The following is a 17,045-nucleotide window of genomic DNA, read 5'->3' on the forward strand; positions in this document are numbered from 1 at the left end:
CGAGACAGCACAATAAAAAAAGAACATTTGCATTCCTGTCTTAAAGTAGTCTTGAAGCCCCTCCTAGCCCACTATGACAGCAAAAATAAAATTAAACATCGACTGACGTGGAAACACAACAATTGGTGAAAACAACTACATTTAAAGCTGTACGGATGTTTCTGTTGCTTTGCTCTCTACCAGCAGGGTTTTTCTGAATAAAAAAACAAACATGTCTTCTGTACACTTTTAGATGACATGTAGAACCACGAGTAAGGTGAACTGCAAGAAAACAAACGAGCTTATATTGTATTTACAAAAAAAGTAAAAAAAAAAAAAAAAACTAAGCAACTGGACTTGTTTTTTGTAGTTGAAGATGTTTCGCCTCCTCTCCAGGAAGTTTTTGAATTGAGAAAGCTTCCTGGAGAGGAAGCGAAACGTCGTCAACTACAAAAAACAAGTCCAGTTGCTTTGTTTTTTACTTTTTTTGAAATGACCATGACCTGGATGACTGAGAATCTTCACCAGCAGCTTATATTGTATTACAACAGATGTGTGAGCTGTGGCTGCAGTCAGACCTTGAAGAGCCACCACACCTATATAGCTAGGAGATGGGCAATACCTGGAAATTAGAAACATCTTGCCTGAGTTAGGAAGAAAAGGGCTGTTGCTCAGTGGGCTTTTCTTTTCAGATAAAAGTAAAGTCTCAATTTATTTTTGTCTGAGCTCGTGGTCCCAGAGTCTGGAGGAAGAATGGAGAGGCACAAGAGACCAAGTTGCTTCAGGCCCAGTGCGACGTGTTCTATTGCATGGCTTCTCAATAAAAATAATATGAGAATAAAGTCGTAAAAGTAGTATTTTAATAAGAACAGTCTTCCCCCAGCATTAAAATGAGGAATGTTGAGCATCTTGTAAAGTTTTACCGTGGTGTCAGTTTCACAAAAAGGAAAATACAAAATCATCACCAACAAATCCTCTCGCGACCCCCTGCTCTATCGGTCGGCACATTAACCTGATCCAAGCCCCCCGTAACGGATCTGTGGAGTATTGTCAAGAGGAAGATGAGAGAAAGCAGGGCCAACGACGCAGAGTGGAGGAAGTTTAACAACTTTTCCTAGCTTGGATACTTGGATTCAAAATGAGGGAACGGTATAAATTTTCTTTCATGGTGAAAATGTTTTTCACAAAAAAAAAATTCAAATTAAAAACAGTTTGCATAAAATAATCTGTGTGCATGCGTGATAACTCTTGTTAAAAATCGCAAGTCAGCAGGTCCGACCTCACATTAGTGAAGATCAACAGCATCCTGTCGAAGCTTCACCGGTGGAGTTTTACAGGTACCGCTGTGCCGATGTACCAAATGCATCCACCCTGAGGTGCTGCAGGACCCTTCGCACACCTGCTCTCCACAGCCACCCAAACAGCTTCGCTTCATCTCAAAGCCTAACATTTGCACCAGCTCGGCTCTTAAAACAGAGGCTGCCGTAGTTTGGATTCCCATTTCAAATATGAGTTTAATCTGTTGTCACATTCTTTAACTGTGTAGTCACTCTGAAAGCAGGGGAAGCAGCGTCGGTCCAGTTCCATCAACCCTGAAACAAATGGAGAGCTTTCGCAGTACGTTCCCACCAGATCCAAAAACCTCTTTTGATTGTGGAATGTAATATGACCAACATATCTAAATTCTGTTGATAAGTGGCTCTAATTTCCGCCTTAGTGATTGGCTGATGCTATCGCTAATGGGATTTTTAATGTGTTTCTATTTGCGGTGAGAGAGAGAGCCGGGACAGCGAGCCTCAGAGCACTCAATAACCTCAGCGCGTTTTGCAGCAGCTGCAGGAACCATAAAGATTTGGTTGTTGGTAAACAAAAAAAAACATAATTGGAGTCTAAAAAAAAACTAAAACATTTAAGAAAGGTGATAAATTGCTGCTAGTGGATCCCCCCCCCCCCCCTCCTAATTGTCCGACACAGATTTCTGTGATAGCTGTGTGAAAAAAAAAAAAAAAAAAGAACTGCCATCAAGAGTTGGCAAAAACTGCAGATAAGTCTTATAGAGGATTTCTGATTGACTCTTATTTGCAGGATTGTTTTTATTCATTCATATTTAGTGGGATTAGGAGATTAACCGATTTTTTTCTTTTTTTTGCAGAAGTCTGACAGAGAACCGCTATTTAGGAACATCTCTGCTCTTCAGGGTGAGGAGGCTGGTTACAGTCCCAAACGCTCATTTATTGCATGGTGTGATGACAATTTTCTGGACCTAAATGTTTCATAGAAGTGAGGAAGTAGAAATAGAAAAGTGTTCGACAACAAAATGAAATATTATTTTTAAAAAAAACAACAACACAGAAACAACTGTGAGAAAATGCAACTTTTTATTTGAAAATGTGGTTCTATCTTCTGGCTGTATAGAAAAAGTCTGAGACTCACAGTTTAATCATGTCAAAAAATTATTTGTGCCCAACAATGACAACTCTGTAAGAAGACATTTTATTTTACACAGGTGTCTTATTTCAATGCCTTCAGTTTTTTTTTTCTCCTAAATACTTTATTCCATTTGCAATTAGACTTCCTAATTTTGGTCTTAAGTCACTGTTTTTTTTAGCCATCCAAAGTTGGACCAGACGGCGTGCTTTTGATTGTTTTCCTGATGCATTGATGCTGGAGATTTCATCCATCATGACAAGTTTTTCTGGTCCTGAACCAACAAAGGAGCCACACACCATCACACCACTGCCACCGTGTTTGACTGTCATTACAATGTTCTTTTTCTGAACTGTTGCATTTGTTTAAAAGCAGAAAAGTTCCCCTTTTGTCTCTTCATTTGAGGAAAATGAAGGCATCTTTTTAATACCCGTGAGACGGGCCTTTGTGTTGTTTTTGCTCCATTGTGGTTTTGGTCTTTTAACTCTACCATGAATGTAATTTTGCTCAGTCTCTTTCTTTTTGTTAAATAATGACTACAGACCTTAACTCAAGAGAGTGAGGCCTGCCGTGGTTTAAATGTTGTTCTGACTTGTTTTGTGACCCCCTGGATAAAACATTGATGTGCTCTTAGAGTAACCTTTGTTGGCCAGCCACACATGGGATACAAATAATTAATATTTCTATATCATTGATGGTAAAATATTTTATTTTGTAAAGATATTTGCATATAAACTGAGCCAGGTTCCTCTCCCAAGTAATAGAACTTTGGACCTCAGTGCTGTAGAGACACATAAACTGAGTCTCTCCTCTCCTGCAGCAGCCCACCTGAACTACCACAGCTGAGAATCAAATATTTGGTAACATGGTAGGCATGTCCACAGACGAACCTTTGCGACCCTCTTTAGTCAAAATGGGCAAAAGTAAAAGCTATGCATTAAGGTATTTTGCCTTTTAGGCAGATGACCTGGACAAGCCACAGGATATCATTAAGAAACAGCTAGAGAGATGAACTATTTTAATTTATTAAACTTTTTAAACCATATTATTTGCACAACTTGCAACACTTGTATGCTTTTTTTCCCCTTAATTGGTAATGAGGTTTTTTTTTTTTTTTTTTTTTTTACAATTTAACGGCATAATTAATGCAATGAAAATACAGTTACACTGTAATTGGTTAGTTGTTTATCTTGAACCTGGTCTCTTCACAAAAGTTCCCTGCGGTATCAAGATGGTATCAAGTGTCATTCTTAGCATCAAAAAACAATTTTAATCTGATTAGCACCGTATCCACCGTTGCTACATGTTTTCTCAGACTGTAGAAACTGGATCTCACTGAGGTTCACTGGATTCCCAAAGCCTTACTTTGTTTTGTAGCCCTTTCACTACAGATAGAAGTCAGTCACTGTTTTTCATATGGTTTTGTATTTCTTAAGAGCGAGTCATGATAGGTTACTTATTGAGGCCTTTCAGCATATTTCCTGGTGTTAAACAACCATTAATGTTTGTAGGGATGGATGGATGAATACAGCTTTTCTTAAAGAATATAAAAATATAAATATTTTCCATACTTTATTTTGTTTTCCGGTGCTTATAGGCTCAGAAAATGCTTTTCTTGACTACATAAGAACCCTGTATATGGGGTGTGCTTCTGATACGTCGTCATTATCTCTTTGTATCTAATCTGAAATGTCTCCATCTGCCTCCTTATCTCCCTGTGTTTTACTGGACAGATGCTTTCTGTTTTCCCACATCATGTTGATGGATAACATTAAACATTTACCCTCCTGTTAGTCAAATCTGTCCCAGTCAAGGCTGAGAGGGCTGCAGCAAGCACATCCGTTTACTTTTTCTAAATCCCACATCTACAATCAGCCTCTTTCAGTCTGTTTCATTCCTTTGCCACTCATTAACCTACTGTAAAGGTTTTCTTGTAACTGTGGGACTCCGTATTAGACAAAAAAAAAAAAATGCTTCAGCCAGACCAATTATAGAAAAATTTGATTAAAAAAAAAAAGGGAGCCAAAGTCCTTTGTCAGGACCCCTAAAGTTATCTAGATTGATAAATGTGAGTTGACATTAAAAGTGTAAATTTAATGGCAATTTAATCAAGTTTGGTTCATTTTTAAAAGTAAATGTTGTGGCCATGACTATTTATTGCAAGCTATCTTGGTTTTTCTTTAAAATATCCTGCTCTCAGATCCTTTGACCCTGCCAATTAGTGAAAACGTTGTCTGACATGAAAAAACTAAAACCAAGTAGCCCTGTCAAAGAAAACGGGTACATGGATTACATGAATGCACTTCTAGTTTAGACATTACAGTCAGGCAGTCTTGTAGACTACTCAAGGCTCCTATCGGACAGTGTTGTAGTACTCGAGTCCGAGACTCGAACTCGAGTCCGAGTCATTAGCTAAATTTAGAGACTCGTGACTTGACTTGACTTGAGCACTGATGACTCGAACTTGGACTCGGACTCCTACATTCAGATCATTCTGACTCGGAAATTGAGAAAAAGACTCGACTTTTTTTATATATCATTAGGCTATATTTTTAATATGTCATTAGAATATTATTTGGTGTATGATTTTAATATCTAAATGTCGTACCGCGCACGTGACGTCACCATCTCATGAGCAACGCCCCTTGCCGCTAAGGTTGGGCAAACAGTGTGAGAGCGCACGTAGCAACCAGCCATTACACATGCAACAGACACAACTATATGACCGACTTTTCAGCTGTTAAACTTTCACAAGAGGATGTCCAGGTGCCCATTTTACTGGTAGAACTGTGGAACAACATACCAACGTTCAGCTCAAACGATGGATTGAGTGTCGAGGGCTTGGAAAGCCTGGAAAAACGGGCCGAGTTGATAGAAAGGTAAGTCGTTGTTTTTCTCCTGCTCGTCGTTCATGGCGTCATCAGCCGTTTTTTTTCCTGTTTGTAGTCACCGTCCAGGAATCTGTATAAATTTTCCGGCCCGCCGGCCAAATGCATTATCATTATCCAACGGCTGTATCTCCTCGCTGCATCGACCGATCCACACCAGATTTGTTGCGAGTCATGGCCATGGGGGAACACTGCCGAACGCGTTTGTGGGAATCGCCCGGTGGACGGGCGAGGAAAATGCGTAACAGCATCTGCGGTGGCGGGCGGCCGGCGGTGCGGGAACCCCGCCGGCCGGCCGCCACCGCGGCGGTGGCCAATAGGCCGGAGTGCGCTTGGCTGCGAGGGCCGTTCGACGCCGCTTGCGGCTTTAACATCCTTCATATGCGGCCTATCAGCGTACCTCGAGTCGCTGTTGCACGTTCCATAACAACAATGTTTAAAAACCATGGTTAGGAGACGTCTTAGACTTGGAAAAAGCAGTCGTTTTACCGAGTAAAACCAAGGGTAACTACAGCGAAAGAGTTATTAGTGCAATGGAATGTTACTGCTTCGTGTCATACATCACACGTCACGGCATGTTCCTACAACGAACTTGGATCAATAGTGACTCGACTCGGATGAGTAGTGGACTCGACTCGGACTCGACTCGGATTTTTTTTTTAATGACTTGGACTTGACTCGGACTTGAACACTGGTGACTCGAACCTGGACTCGGACTCGAGGCATAGTGACTTGACTACAACACTGCTATTGGGTAGTGACACAGTGTACCGTAATGCTCTGAATATCCATTGAGCGGAGCGGCTTTGTTGCTAACCAAAGTCATACTCATTGTCCCACCTAAAATCGGTTAGTAAGCACAACAGTAATCACATATAAGGCGAACCACCAATTTTTGAGAAAATGTAAGGATTGTAAGTGTGCCTTATAGTCCAAAAAATAAGGTAAGAGCATCTATTTTTTTATGTTTAGTCAAAATTTGATTTGGAAGCTAACTGTTGTCATCATGAAATTATTAATAAAATAAAATTGCTTCATATATTTAAAAAATAGATCTATTGTAAAAAAAAAAAAAAAAAAAAAATTGAAAAGCAGCTTTAGCAGTAGGTTATATTTCCTTATCTAAGCTATATGATGAGACTTCTACGGATAAATCTGCTGCTTTTTTTCAACTAAATGTTGGCACATTATGTTAAATGGGGCTTAACCCCCTTGCTGCGACAAGGTTACAGTATATCCAAGTTAAATAACTCTGTAATATTGCTACATAAAAATACACAGTATAACTATGTTAGAAATTGTAGGACAGAACAACCAAAGATTAATAAGTTATACAAAATACAGACATACGAGTTTGTTTTTTAACTTATTTATCATTAATTTTACAACTTCCGTGTATATATCCTTTTTACTTCTTATTTTACTGTATTCTTATTTTTTGTCTGCACCATCAATACCAAGTCAAATTCCTTGTAAGTGCAAACCTACTTGGCGATTAAACTTGATTCTGATTCTGAATTTGTTGATTATAAATGTGGTTCATGAGGTTTCATTCACCCACAACACCTACCTGCAGCACTGCACCAACGTTTTTCCAAAACTCAGACCACATTTAACCCCCTTAACCTCCCTCGTCACACAGCCGACCCCCGCTGCCTCTGGCGCTTACCTGCAATGATGTCGTCCATCTGCTCCAGCGCTGCCTCCAGCATGTGACTGGCCTCCGTTTCCATTGTGATGGCAGGAAGCATCAGATCTAAAGTGCCCTGGTGTAAACAGAAGAGGAAAAATAAGGAGAGGATTTAATTAAGGTATTATTTTACATTATATTTAAATGTAGAGCTTATATAAACAAAAATAAAGACAGAATTACACAAGGCAACTTTTTAAGATCCCTGTAGAGGGACAAAACAGCAGAACTGGAGATGTGAATGGTCGTACAAAGTGTAATACAGTAAAATAATAAATCAATATGCCACAACGTTCTGTTGGCTATGGAAATCTAAAAAACAAACATCAAAAAGACGTGTTTTAAAAGGAAAAAAACTAATTGGAATAATCTGCAAAGATAGGACACCCAAATTTATATAGTTTTGTTGTAAAAAAAAAAAAAAAAAAAGTATCAAACACCATCCCTGCTGAAATCTCCATGAATGAGATTACAGGACCCAGTCAAATTATTTGTGCACCTTGACATTTTCCTAAAACATTCCATGTTACAACCATAGACATCTATATACTTAATACGGATTTTTAGGACTTTTTTTATTTATTTATACTGAATTAGAATTCTACAATGCATACCACAGTGCACCTTTACTTTGATACCTTTAAATAAAATCCAGTGCAATCAGTTGCCTTCGGAGGAGGCCTCATCGGTTAGAAGAGTGTGGTTTAGTCTCAGTGTAAAACTAGCTGTTCTGTGAAGGCCTCAGGTTGTCAGAGACAGACATTAGTGGACAAACATCGTGTAGACCGAGCAACACAGATTACAGATCGGAGGTAAAGTTGTGAAGAAGCTTAATGCAGGTTTATATTATTAAAAAAAAGGCCAAATTTTAAACATCTCACTGGGAACTGTTCAATCTATCATTTGACAGTGGATAGAGTAAAGCACAACTGCAACCCTACCAAGACATAACCATTCACCTACACTGCCAAGCTGACAGGAGTCGCCGTAGGAAACTCTTCAGTCAAGGAAAGGCATATAAAAAGTCCCATTTAAAGACATTGTGGCAGCATAATACTTGGGAGGGGGGTATTAAAATTTGTTGACTGACTGAAATAAAGTAAGAGTTTCCACCTTTGCTGCAATCGTTCACCAGGCAAAAAAAAAAAAAAAAAAAAAGTAAAGAAACAATATTTGACCTGCCAATCACCAGTCACAGCTGGCCGAAGGAAAACTGGTCTGATTCACTCGTTAACTTTTTGAATGTCTGCATACTTTCTGTTTGCAGAAGACACCTGCTAACATAAGATCGCCATTAACTACTAGATCTAGTCACTAGATCAAATCTTGCCCTCGTCGCCCAGTGCAGACCTGCAGGACAGGGACCTGTTTCTTAAAATCTAACTCTTGTGGTGCTGCAGTTTTATTGACTCACCAACAGAGGTCAGTAAAGTTCCCATCTTTCCAAATGTCTTAGTTTCTCAAACACCTCTGTTCTTAACTTGTTGAGTCAGTTAAACACTAGGACTGCACACAAGCATATAAGGCACATAAAACCTGCAGCAAAAACATCATTATTGCCAGTTTTCCATACCTACATATTTATTTCCTAAAGTAGCAGTGACTCGCCGCCTGTCATCGCTGCTTCTGCCTTCCCCTCCAGCTTCTAGCACGCTGTGCTTCCTGCTCTGCACCCCCTCCCCATCCACATTTCTGCCGTCCCCTCGCTGCCTGCCACTCATGCCTTTTCTGTCATCGCTCCTTCAAGGCGCTCATCTTTCTGTCATGCTGTCACTCCAGCTTACTAACAAATAGGCAACAAACGCAAATTGAGGGGAAGGGCGGTGATGTAATCTGCGGATGCCTTGAGAGAATAACCCCCCCCCCTACAAAGCGGGACTAATGTTCATCTGAATTAGCAGCAGCTTTCTCTCCATTACGATGGCTGACGCTCACAATAAAAAGCACTTTATGGAATTGCAAATGTGTGGCGCACTCAAGGTTTTTCAGAGAAAAAAAAACACACACAAACGTCTATCTGCACAGACAAACAATGTATGTGTTTAAGACCAGCCTTGTAATTGAGTTATTTAATACAAGAAATGCCCCCATGGCATCAGGCCTGTTGAGACTGAGCGTGACAGTGCCGTTCAGACGTTATGACAGAACGACTGTTCAACAGCACAGTGAAGACAGTTGACCTCTACGCAACACTGTTGCCTTTGTCTCTCCAGCATGTGTCCGTGTGTGAGGAAGTAAGGAAATGAGTTTGCTTGCGAGGCTGCATGCGCTGGAGGGTGCTGATGCAGGATTCGCTGTCCTGTTCCAGCACAGCGCTGACAGGACAAACTGCAAAGAGCAACAAACCCATGCAGTGTCTCCTAAACTCCACAGCACAAGCCACGGCTGTAGCATTGTGACGCCGAATCGGCAAGCATCCAGTTTTGCCTGTTGTTCTGGAATACACTTTTTTGATTTTTCCCAAGTTGGAAAAATCAAATAGGACTCCCCTGAAAGTCTGATGTCTCAAAAAAAAAAAAAAAAAAAAGGTCTGATAACTGATTTATTTTACCAATTGCAATTATGAAACTTTGTGATGATTGCAGGAATTAAATATTTATTGTTACATGGAAATGATATGCCGCTTTTCTACATTCTTTCATACACAGATCAGTAAGCAACTTGGGTTGAAGTGCCTTGCCCGGGAGCACATTGACATTTGACAGAAGGAAGCTGGAACTGAACTCTTGGATTGCAAGGCAGCTACTGCTCCAGCCTAGCCACAGTTGCCCCGACTGTCATATTTCAAACCAGTGAAATACACTGCCTAGTCAGAAAAAAGAAAGAACAAAAGTCGGCACCAAAAATAAAGTCACACTAATATTTCGTTGGACCGCCTTTAGCTTTGATCACCGCGCGCATTCGCTGTGGCGTTGTTTCAATAAGCTTTTGCAATGTCACAAGATATATTTCCACCCAATTTTCCACCAAGATCTTGCATTGATGATGGTAGAGTCTGTCCGCTGCACATCCCAAAAATTCTCAGTGCGGTCAATGTCTGGACTCTGTGGTGGCCAATCCTTGTGTGAAAATGATGCCTCATGCTCCCTGAACCACTCTTTCACAACTCGAGCGCAATGAATTCTGCCATTATCATTTTGGAATTCGCCCGCACCATCAGGGAAGAAAAAAAAAATCTATTGATGGAATAACCTGGTTGTTCAGTATATTCAGGTAGTCAGCTGACCTCATTCTGTGATGTGAACACATACTGTTGCTGAACCTGGACCTGACCAGCTGCCGCAGCCCCAGCATTGCAAAAATGGAACTCAAAGTAAGTAAAACGTTCTTGAAATTTGTGTATTTTTCCTTGATTTGAGCAGCTAAATAAGACCATTTGCCAATGGAATAAGATTTCTGCACTTAAAATGAAAACAATTCATGTCCATTAACTTATTTCAAGTGCAGGATATCCAATTACCTTATTTTAGGGGTAAAAATACTCATATTGGCAACTAGTGTTATTAAGCTGCACAAATGAAGGAAAATATACCAATTTAAAGAACATTTTACTTGGTTTGAGTTCCCTTTTTGCAGTGAGATCATAGCACTGCCCCCACATGCTGGTACAGTAGGCATGAGGCATGATGGCTGCATCACTTCACCTGCCTCTCTGGAACAGGGATTGGTCCCCACTATCCTTCCAGCTTTTCATAATGCATTGGACAGTTCTTAACCCAATTCTGGTAGTTTTTGCAATCTCCTTAGATGTTTTCTCTGCTTGATGCATGCCGATGATTTGACCCTTGTGAAACAGACCGACATCTTTTTCAGGACTATGAGATGTGTCTTTCCACATGGTTGTTTAAGAAATGAGAAGCAACCCATTGCACCAATTGAGGTTAAATAACTTGTTGCCAGCTGAAACATAATCGCTCATGCAGTAATTATCCAATAGGAGGCCTGTACCTATTTGCTTAGTTAAATCCAGGTGGCATCTTTTTTTGGGCCAGGCCGGGTAACGCACACAACAGTACAATCTCTACACGTGAGAGTGTTGCTTGTTTGTTTTATAGAATGGGGATAATCGCTATTTTCTCCGCTTGCTTTGCTTATAATAAATACAACAGTCTAAAACATACTTTTAAATGCTTAAGTTGGCGAATCAGATGAAATCAGAGAACCTGAGACTTCTGAAATAAACTGAGCCCAATATGAACTTTCCAAGCAGCTTCTAATTTCTCCTACTTGAATAAAAAAAAAAAAAATTAAGTTAACTTTAACGACAGAGTCTCTTTTTGTGGGACCCTTTTTCAGACAACGAGAGAAACAGAAAGCAAGCCAGAGCAACTTCCAGTGAAATGAGCCAGCAATCTTTTCCCCATAAAGAAGACAGACCTGAAAAACCAGCTTTCCTACATGACGTCGAAAACTCTCGTCTACATCCGCCGCAGTGCTGACGGCTCTCTCTCTCCTAAATCTGACACGCGTCCCACAGTTTACAGCAGCGCTCCGAACTGCTTACAGGGCTACGCAGGTTCCTGTCGCAGGACGTGCGTTTTCATTCTGAAACCAACAGGATTTGCAACCCTTTCTATAACAACCAGCAGCCAAGAAAGCAAGTCAAAAAAATGTTTTCCCCTACACACTGACAGTGCAATTCATGGCAACAATGCAAAACAAATCAGCAACTCTGTGCTCCAGCTTCCTCACACACACACACACACACACACACACACACAAACATGCAGACAACCCCTACCGCCCCCCTCCACATGGCTTTAAGTGGGATAAGCTGCTAACTAAAGAGCCACTAATCCCTGAACCTGCAGGGCAAGCACATATGTTTTTAGAAATCACCACCAATAACCCTGCAGGTCGAAAGCGTGAAAATGAGCATCTACTGGTGCAGGACTCTAATGCACATATTCAACGAGCAAACCTCGGCTTTCACACCGCAGCACGTCCAATCGGTTTCATTGTTCCTAAAGATGTCCCGTGATAACGTCAAACTTCTTCAAAGTGTCTGTATGCGTTCGTATCAACAAAAAAAAAAAAAAACAAAAAAAAAAACTGCTTCATTTACTGGCCTTACATAGAAGAACGGAAAACAAAACAGCAAATCCGATTTTTATTTACCATGTTCGTATTTTGGTTTATGTTCCTGAAAGGTTAGCCGTGGCAGACCGCTTGATTTGGCAACTTTTTCCGGTTTTTAATTTACTTATTTCTATCCACAATGGAACATTCTATTTTAAGACTATCTCGTGCCCGGAGCTGAAAAAAGGAAGCGGTGGATTCGCTGCTTTGTTTCCTGCTCTTTTATGCAAGGCCAGTATATGGAACAGATCTCTTGATATGATATAAGGTAAGCGTCATGTCCATAAAAGCCAGACTCATAAAGGTAATTTTGTACATGAAAGACAGTTGATATGCGTAGATTTAAGATTTGTAATTTTTCCTTACAATCTAATTAAATATAATTGGGAAATATTACATATTAATAGTAAAAACCCAAATTGTAAATTTCTGGATGTGGACTCTGCTTTGAATCCACAAGATTGAATAAACGGTGAAAATTACATCATGGGGACAGACATGTTACCTGACTCCGCCAGATAGATTTGCTCCGCATATCCATCTGGAAACCTTCCGTTGAAGTAACTTTGGGAAGGGGCGAAAATACTGGTTAGCTGATTGGCCTATGTAGGTGATAGACGGCCCAAATGAACCAATCAGATTCGTCGTCGCTCGTAACAGAGCGACGACGAAAACACAACCACAAGCCAAGCTACTCTTGCAGTGCAGGTAAAGGCTCGTTTGCTCAGGAGAGAAATACTCTGTAATTCCGATAAAACTTGCTCGATAGCCACGCTAACGCTAGTTTCATCGGCTGAAGCCGCCATGTTCTTTAGACTGAACTGTCGCGCTTCCCGTTGCGTCACACCCCAACCCGCCTCAAAGCCAACGCTGATTGGACGTTCGTTTGGTGAACGGCTCCAAATTTTCTTTAACGGAGAGTAGCCAGACTGATCTGCGAGTGAAACCTTGAAAGCTCGCGAGATCAGAATGGTCTCACGAGGCTAACAGACATGTGTAGAAGACAAAAAACATCAATCAAACTGGGTATTGAGCATGCAGACTTCAGCTAGCAGGGTATCCCACAATGCATTGCACCACAAGCACAACTGAGGGTGGCGTACAGAAGGTTTTTATACAGGTATTAAATTGTGACAAGTAGTTTAAAGATGTTATGAGTACGGGTTTTACTGACAAAAACTTTCTCCCATACAGTCCATGAAATGGGTGAAAAAGTACGCTTTATTGAACCTCTCCTGGTAAATCTATTTTCTTTTTATAAATATGTTACCATTTAAAAGTTTGGGGTCACTTAGAAATGTGCACATACAAATGCCAATAAGATGTCTACTTTGAACTTCTTCCGTGCCTAAAGACTGGGATCGCCACCAATCATTCCAAAACAAGCATGTCAAAGAGTAAATTTATAGGCTGAAAATATTTTATCACTATAAGAATAAAAGCACCAGAATGTCCAGTGTGATGTAGTTTGGCGTGTGTTGTGTTGAGATCGTCTTTCTACCTTAACAGGCACAACAAAAATAAATAAAATCCTGTGGAACATGAAACATTAATTGTAATAAGTTCTTTAACATCATCTCCAAATACAATTGGAAAAACAATTAAAAACAAAATCAGAACTGTGCGTGGCCAAAGCATGTTCCGACGACCCTGCAGGAGTAAAACTGGTACAGAAAATGTATTAATGTCCAGTGTGTTTAATGGAATGAGTAGAAAAATCTAAATTACTTTTGAAAAATACGACATCAAATGTTTTGAATTTGCCGTTTTATTTACTCAAGGTGAACTTAAATCGCCTTCACCCATTTCAACCCCTATTTCCTACAATACAATTTCACACCAACAATGTAAAAGGTTTGTATTTACGCCAATTCAACCAATAACCCATTAGCTCCCAAACGAGCATAACTTTTTTCTGTAAACTTTTATTGAACCTTTCCAGTAAAATGAATGCTGAACTAACGTACAGGAGGGCATCAGTGCTGTTCAACTAACAGAACAGTGCATCGGCTTTACTGTACAAATAAAACAGTATGTTACAGACCAATTGTTAAAATAAATTTCATGTTACATATATAATCTTTAACCCAGTACATTGCAATCTATCCATTAACTATACCCGTTTATCTGTGCAGGGTGGATGGGGTGGTGCGTATCTCCAGCAGTCATTGGCTAAGAAGCAGAAAACACCATGGACAGGTTGCCTGTCCCTCACAGGGCAACACAGAGACACACAACTATTCACACGCATAGCATTTAGAGCATTTAGAGAGATCAGCTAACCTAACAGCCATGTTTCTGGACTGTGGGAGGAAGCCGGAGTACCCGGAGAGAACCCACATATGCACAGAGAGAACATCCAAACTCCATGCAGAAAGAACCAGACCTGGAGTTAAACCCAGAACTTTCTTGCTACCCGGCCTAGTGCATTTGTTAAAGAAAAAAAAATGTTTTTATCATATCCAAAAACATTCCCAAATAAATCAAGAACAGTCGCCTATTTCATTTCAAACTAGATTTTTGGCTGTTCTTTTTTCTGGTTTAGTTAATAAGCTGTTTATATCGCATCAGCTCTGAATGGGTCCAGAATGCCCTGTAGTTCTACAGTAACCTCATATAAACAGAACGCAATCAACCAGATATGCTGAGAATACAGTAGCTCCACTCTGACAACCACAAACTCATAGGCTGAACATTATTCATATCCTTAGCAGATTTAGACTTAAACTAAGCTCTTAATTTAACCAAGATGTTTGTTCTGAATGTAAGTAACATAAAGCATATACCACAGATATAATACATTGTTTTATCATCTTTTGGGAGATGCCCATCGCAATTCCTATCAAAAACTAACTTAACAGTTTGAGTGTCTAAATCTGACAGCAGTAGGAATAACTTTGGGCTTTTAGTGCAATCAAAATCGCACTGTTATTCTTTTTATTTGATGCTTTGAAATGCCGTTTCAACATCTAACACTATGCACAGTATACGGCAACAAGTCCTGAACTAAGACAGCAAAAAAAAAAAAAAAAGAAGCTATATTTGAATATTTGATAAGATGGTGTCTCTACCAGTGTCAAATGCAGGCACACAGGAAAGAGAGGAAATATAAGAGTATAATCTCTGAGCTGAGTTTGTGAGCCTGCAAACTGGTTAGATTATCTTTTTGAGTATATCACAGTGGGCAGGCTGTGATATGTGAACCGTGGCTGATGCACTGCTGCCTTGGGGGGGGTGGGGGGGGGGGGCAAGAATATAAATTGAATGTGCCTCACAGCACTGCAAAGCTTTCTGCTGAGCTGCTTGCTCTCTTTTTGTCCTTTTCGGTCTTGTTAAAGTGCATTTGATTTAACTTCACTTAGGTTCTTCTCTGCTCCGCTCTACCAGGGAAATGTGTTTCCTGTTCATATTATCTCATTCTTTCCTTCGTCGGTGTTCTGTTCTAAACTCCAGTCAGTCCACTTGACGTCTGCTATTAAAGCTGTAATCTATTTTGCCCTCAGAGTGAGGGTAATGAACCCTCCACGCAACAACAACACATGACTTCCAGTCAGCGATCACCATGAGGGGAACAGGAAGCAATGTGAACAGACAAACGTTACATTTTGAACTGTTAAAAAAAAAAAAAAAGCTCTGGCTGGAAGCTTCAAGCTGTTCATTTACAGATTCAAGTGGATTGGATTTAAAGTATAAAAATGTGAAATATTCTCCAAAACGTATGATAAACCGATGACATGTGGAATAGGAGGATGTGGCACAGTACTCTGAATGACTTAGTGGTCCTTCTCACCAAGCCCCTCCAGCCAAATTTTACTTGTGTGACATGGAGAAAGCACCGATTTAGGTGAGATTACTCCGACTAACACCGCATTTTTATTTGTTTCCGACAGCGGGTGCTGTTAGTCTAAAAGGTCCAACTCTTTTTTACAGATTTGGCTGTTCTGGCTGGGCTCCCGTAGACGAAACTGCTCCTACAACTACAGAATGGATCTTTATTCAGCATCTAACAGAGCCTTGCAGTTAAGCCTAATTTATTTATTATCAATGGTTTGTCCATTGGTAATTGATTTTTATTTAAAGGCTAATATTTGGAACGTTGTTTACAAAAAATAGGAGTTTTGTGTTTTTATTCCACATTTTAAATCAGTCCTTTAAAATAGAAAACACTTGCATAGCCACGTATTGGCTCAAAAAAAAAAAAAAAAGGTTTAGGAGTGACACGTCAATGTCTGGATCTGAGATCCTGTGGTGGGACCTTAAAGATGCCTGAAATCCCTCCAGTGTGGCTGAATTAGAGGTATTCTCCAAAGATGAGGGGGACAAAGCTTCTTCCTTGGAATTACTTTTTAACTTGGGGCCGAGTGGGTATGGATAGCTTTTTGTCAACATATATAAAAAAAGAAACATTTGTCAACTGAGAACCGCATTTTCTTTCTACTCTGTTAACTTTTGTTTGATTATCTGAAACATTTAAGTGGGGCCAAAAAAAGCAAAAACCTATTTGCTGTAATCTGACAAAGAGAGTGAAATAAGTTCAACCAGGGGTCGGCAACCTGTGGCACCAGAACCACATGGGCCCATCACAGCAATTCTTGATCATTTTGGCCAAAAATGATGCAGAACTGAACAAGGTTTTATTTTTTCCACATACATTTTCATAGAAGCTCTTCTGGAAGGTTCTCTGTGTTCTGGTTCAATATCTGCATAAAAACTCCAAAATGAGTCTAATGGAATAAAAACATGTTTTCTTCCCTTTAGATAAACATGTGTTTTTTCTTTTAATAAAATGAAAGAGTTTGCTTTGTTTTAATCACATCAATTGAATGTGATTTGGATGTTAAACTAGAACAACAAAACCAACATCGTTTTGATTAAATTTTGGATTTAAGAGAACGCAAACACAAAAACAGATGAATAAGTTATTTAATAACATCTATCAGCATTTCAGCAGCTCAAGGCCGGTGCTTTGTAGAAGGCTGGTG

General features: G+C 39.9%; 1 protein-coding gene across 1 annotated transcript in view; it reads right to left on the reverse strand.

Annotated features, from left to right (window-relative positions):
- The window catches only part of ppfibp2b (PPFIA binding protein 2b), a gene marked incomplete in the record, with an annotated part of 133,796 nt that overhangs the window by 95,541 nt on the left and 21,210 nt on the right, over positions 1-17,045 (reverse strand). The window contains 1 exon segment of the mRNA XM_036124677.1: positions 6,964-7,060. Coding sequence (XP_035980570.1) covers positions 6,964-7,045 — 82 coding nt within the window.

Source organism: Fundulus heteroclitus, chromosome 2 (genome assembly GCF_011125445.2).
Source record: "Fundulus heteroclitus isolate FHET01 chromosome 2, MU-UCD_Fhet_4.1, whole genome shotgun sequence".
Taxonomy (NCBI): Eukaryota; Metazoa; Chordata; class Actinopteri; order Cyprinodontiformes; family Fundulidae; genus Fundulus; species Fundulus heteroclitus.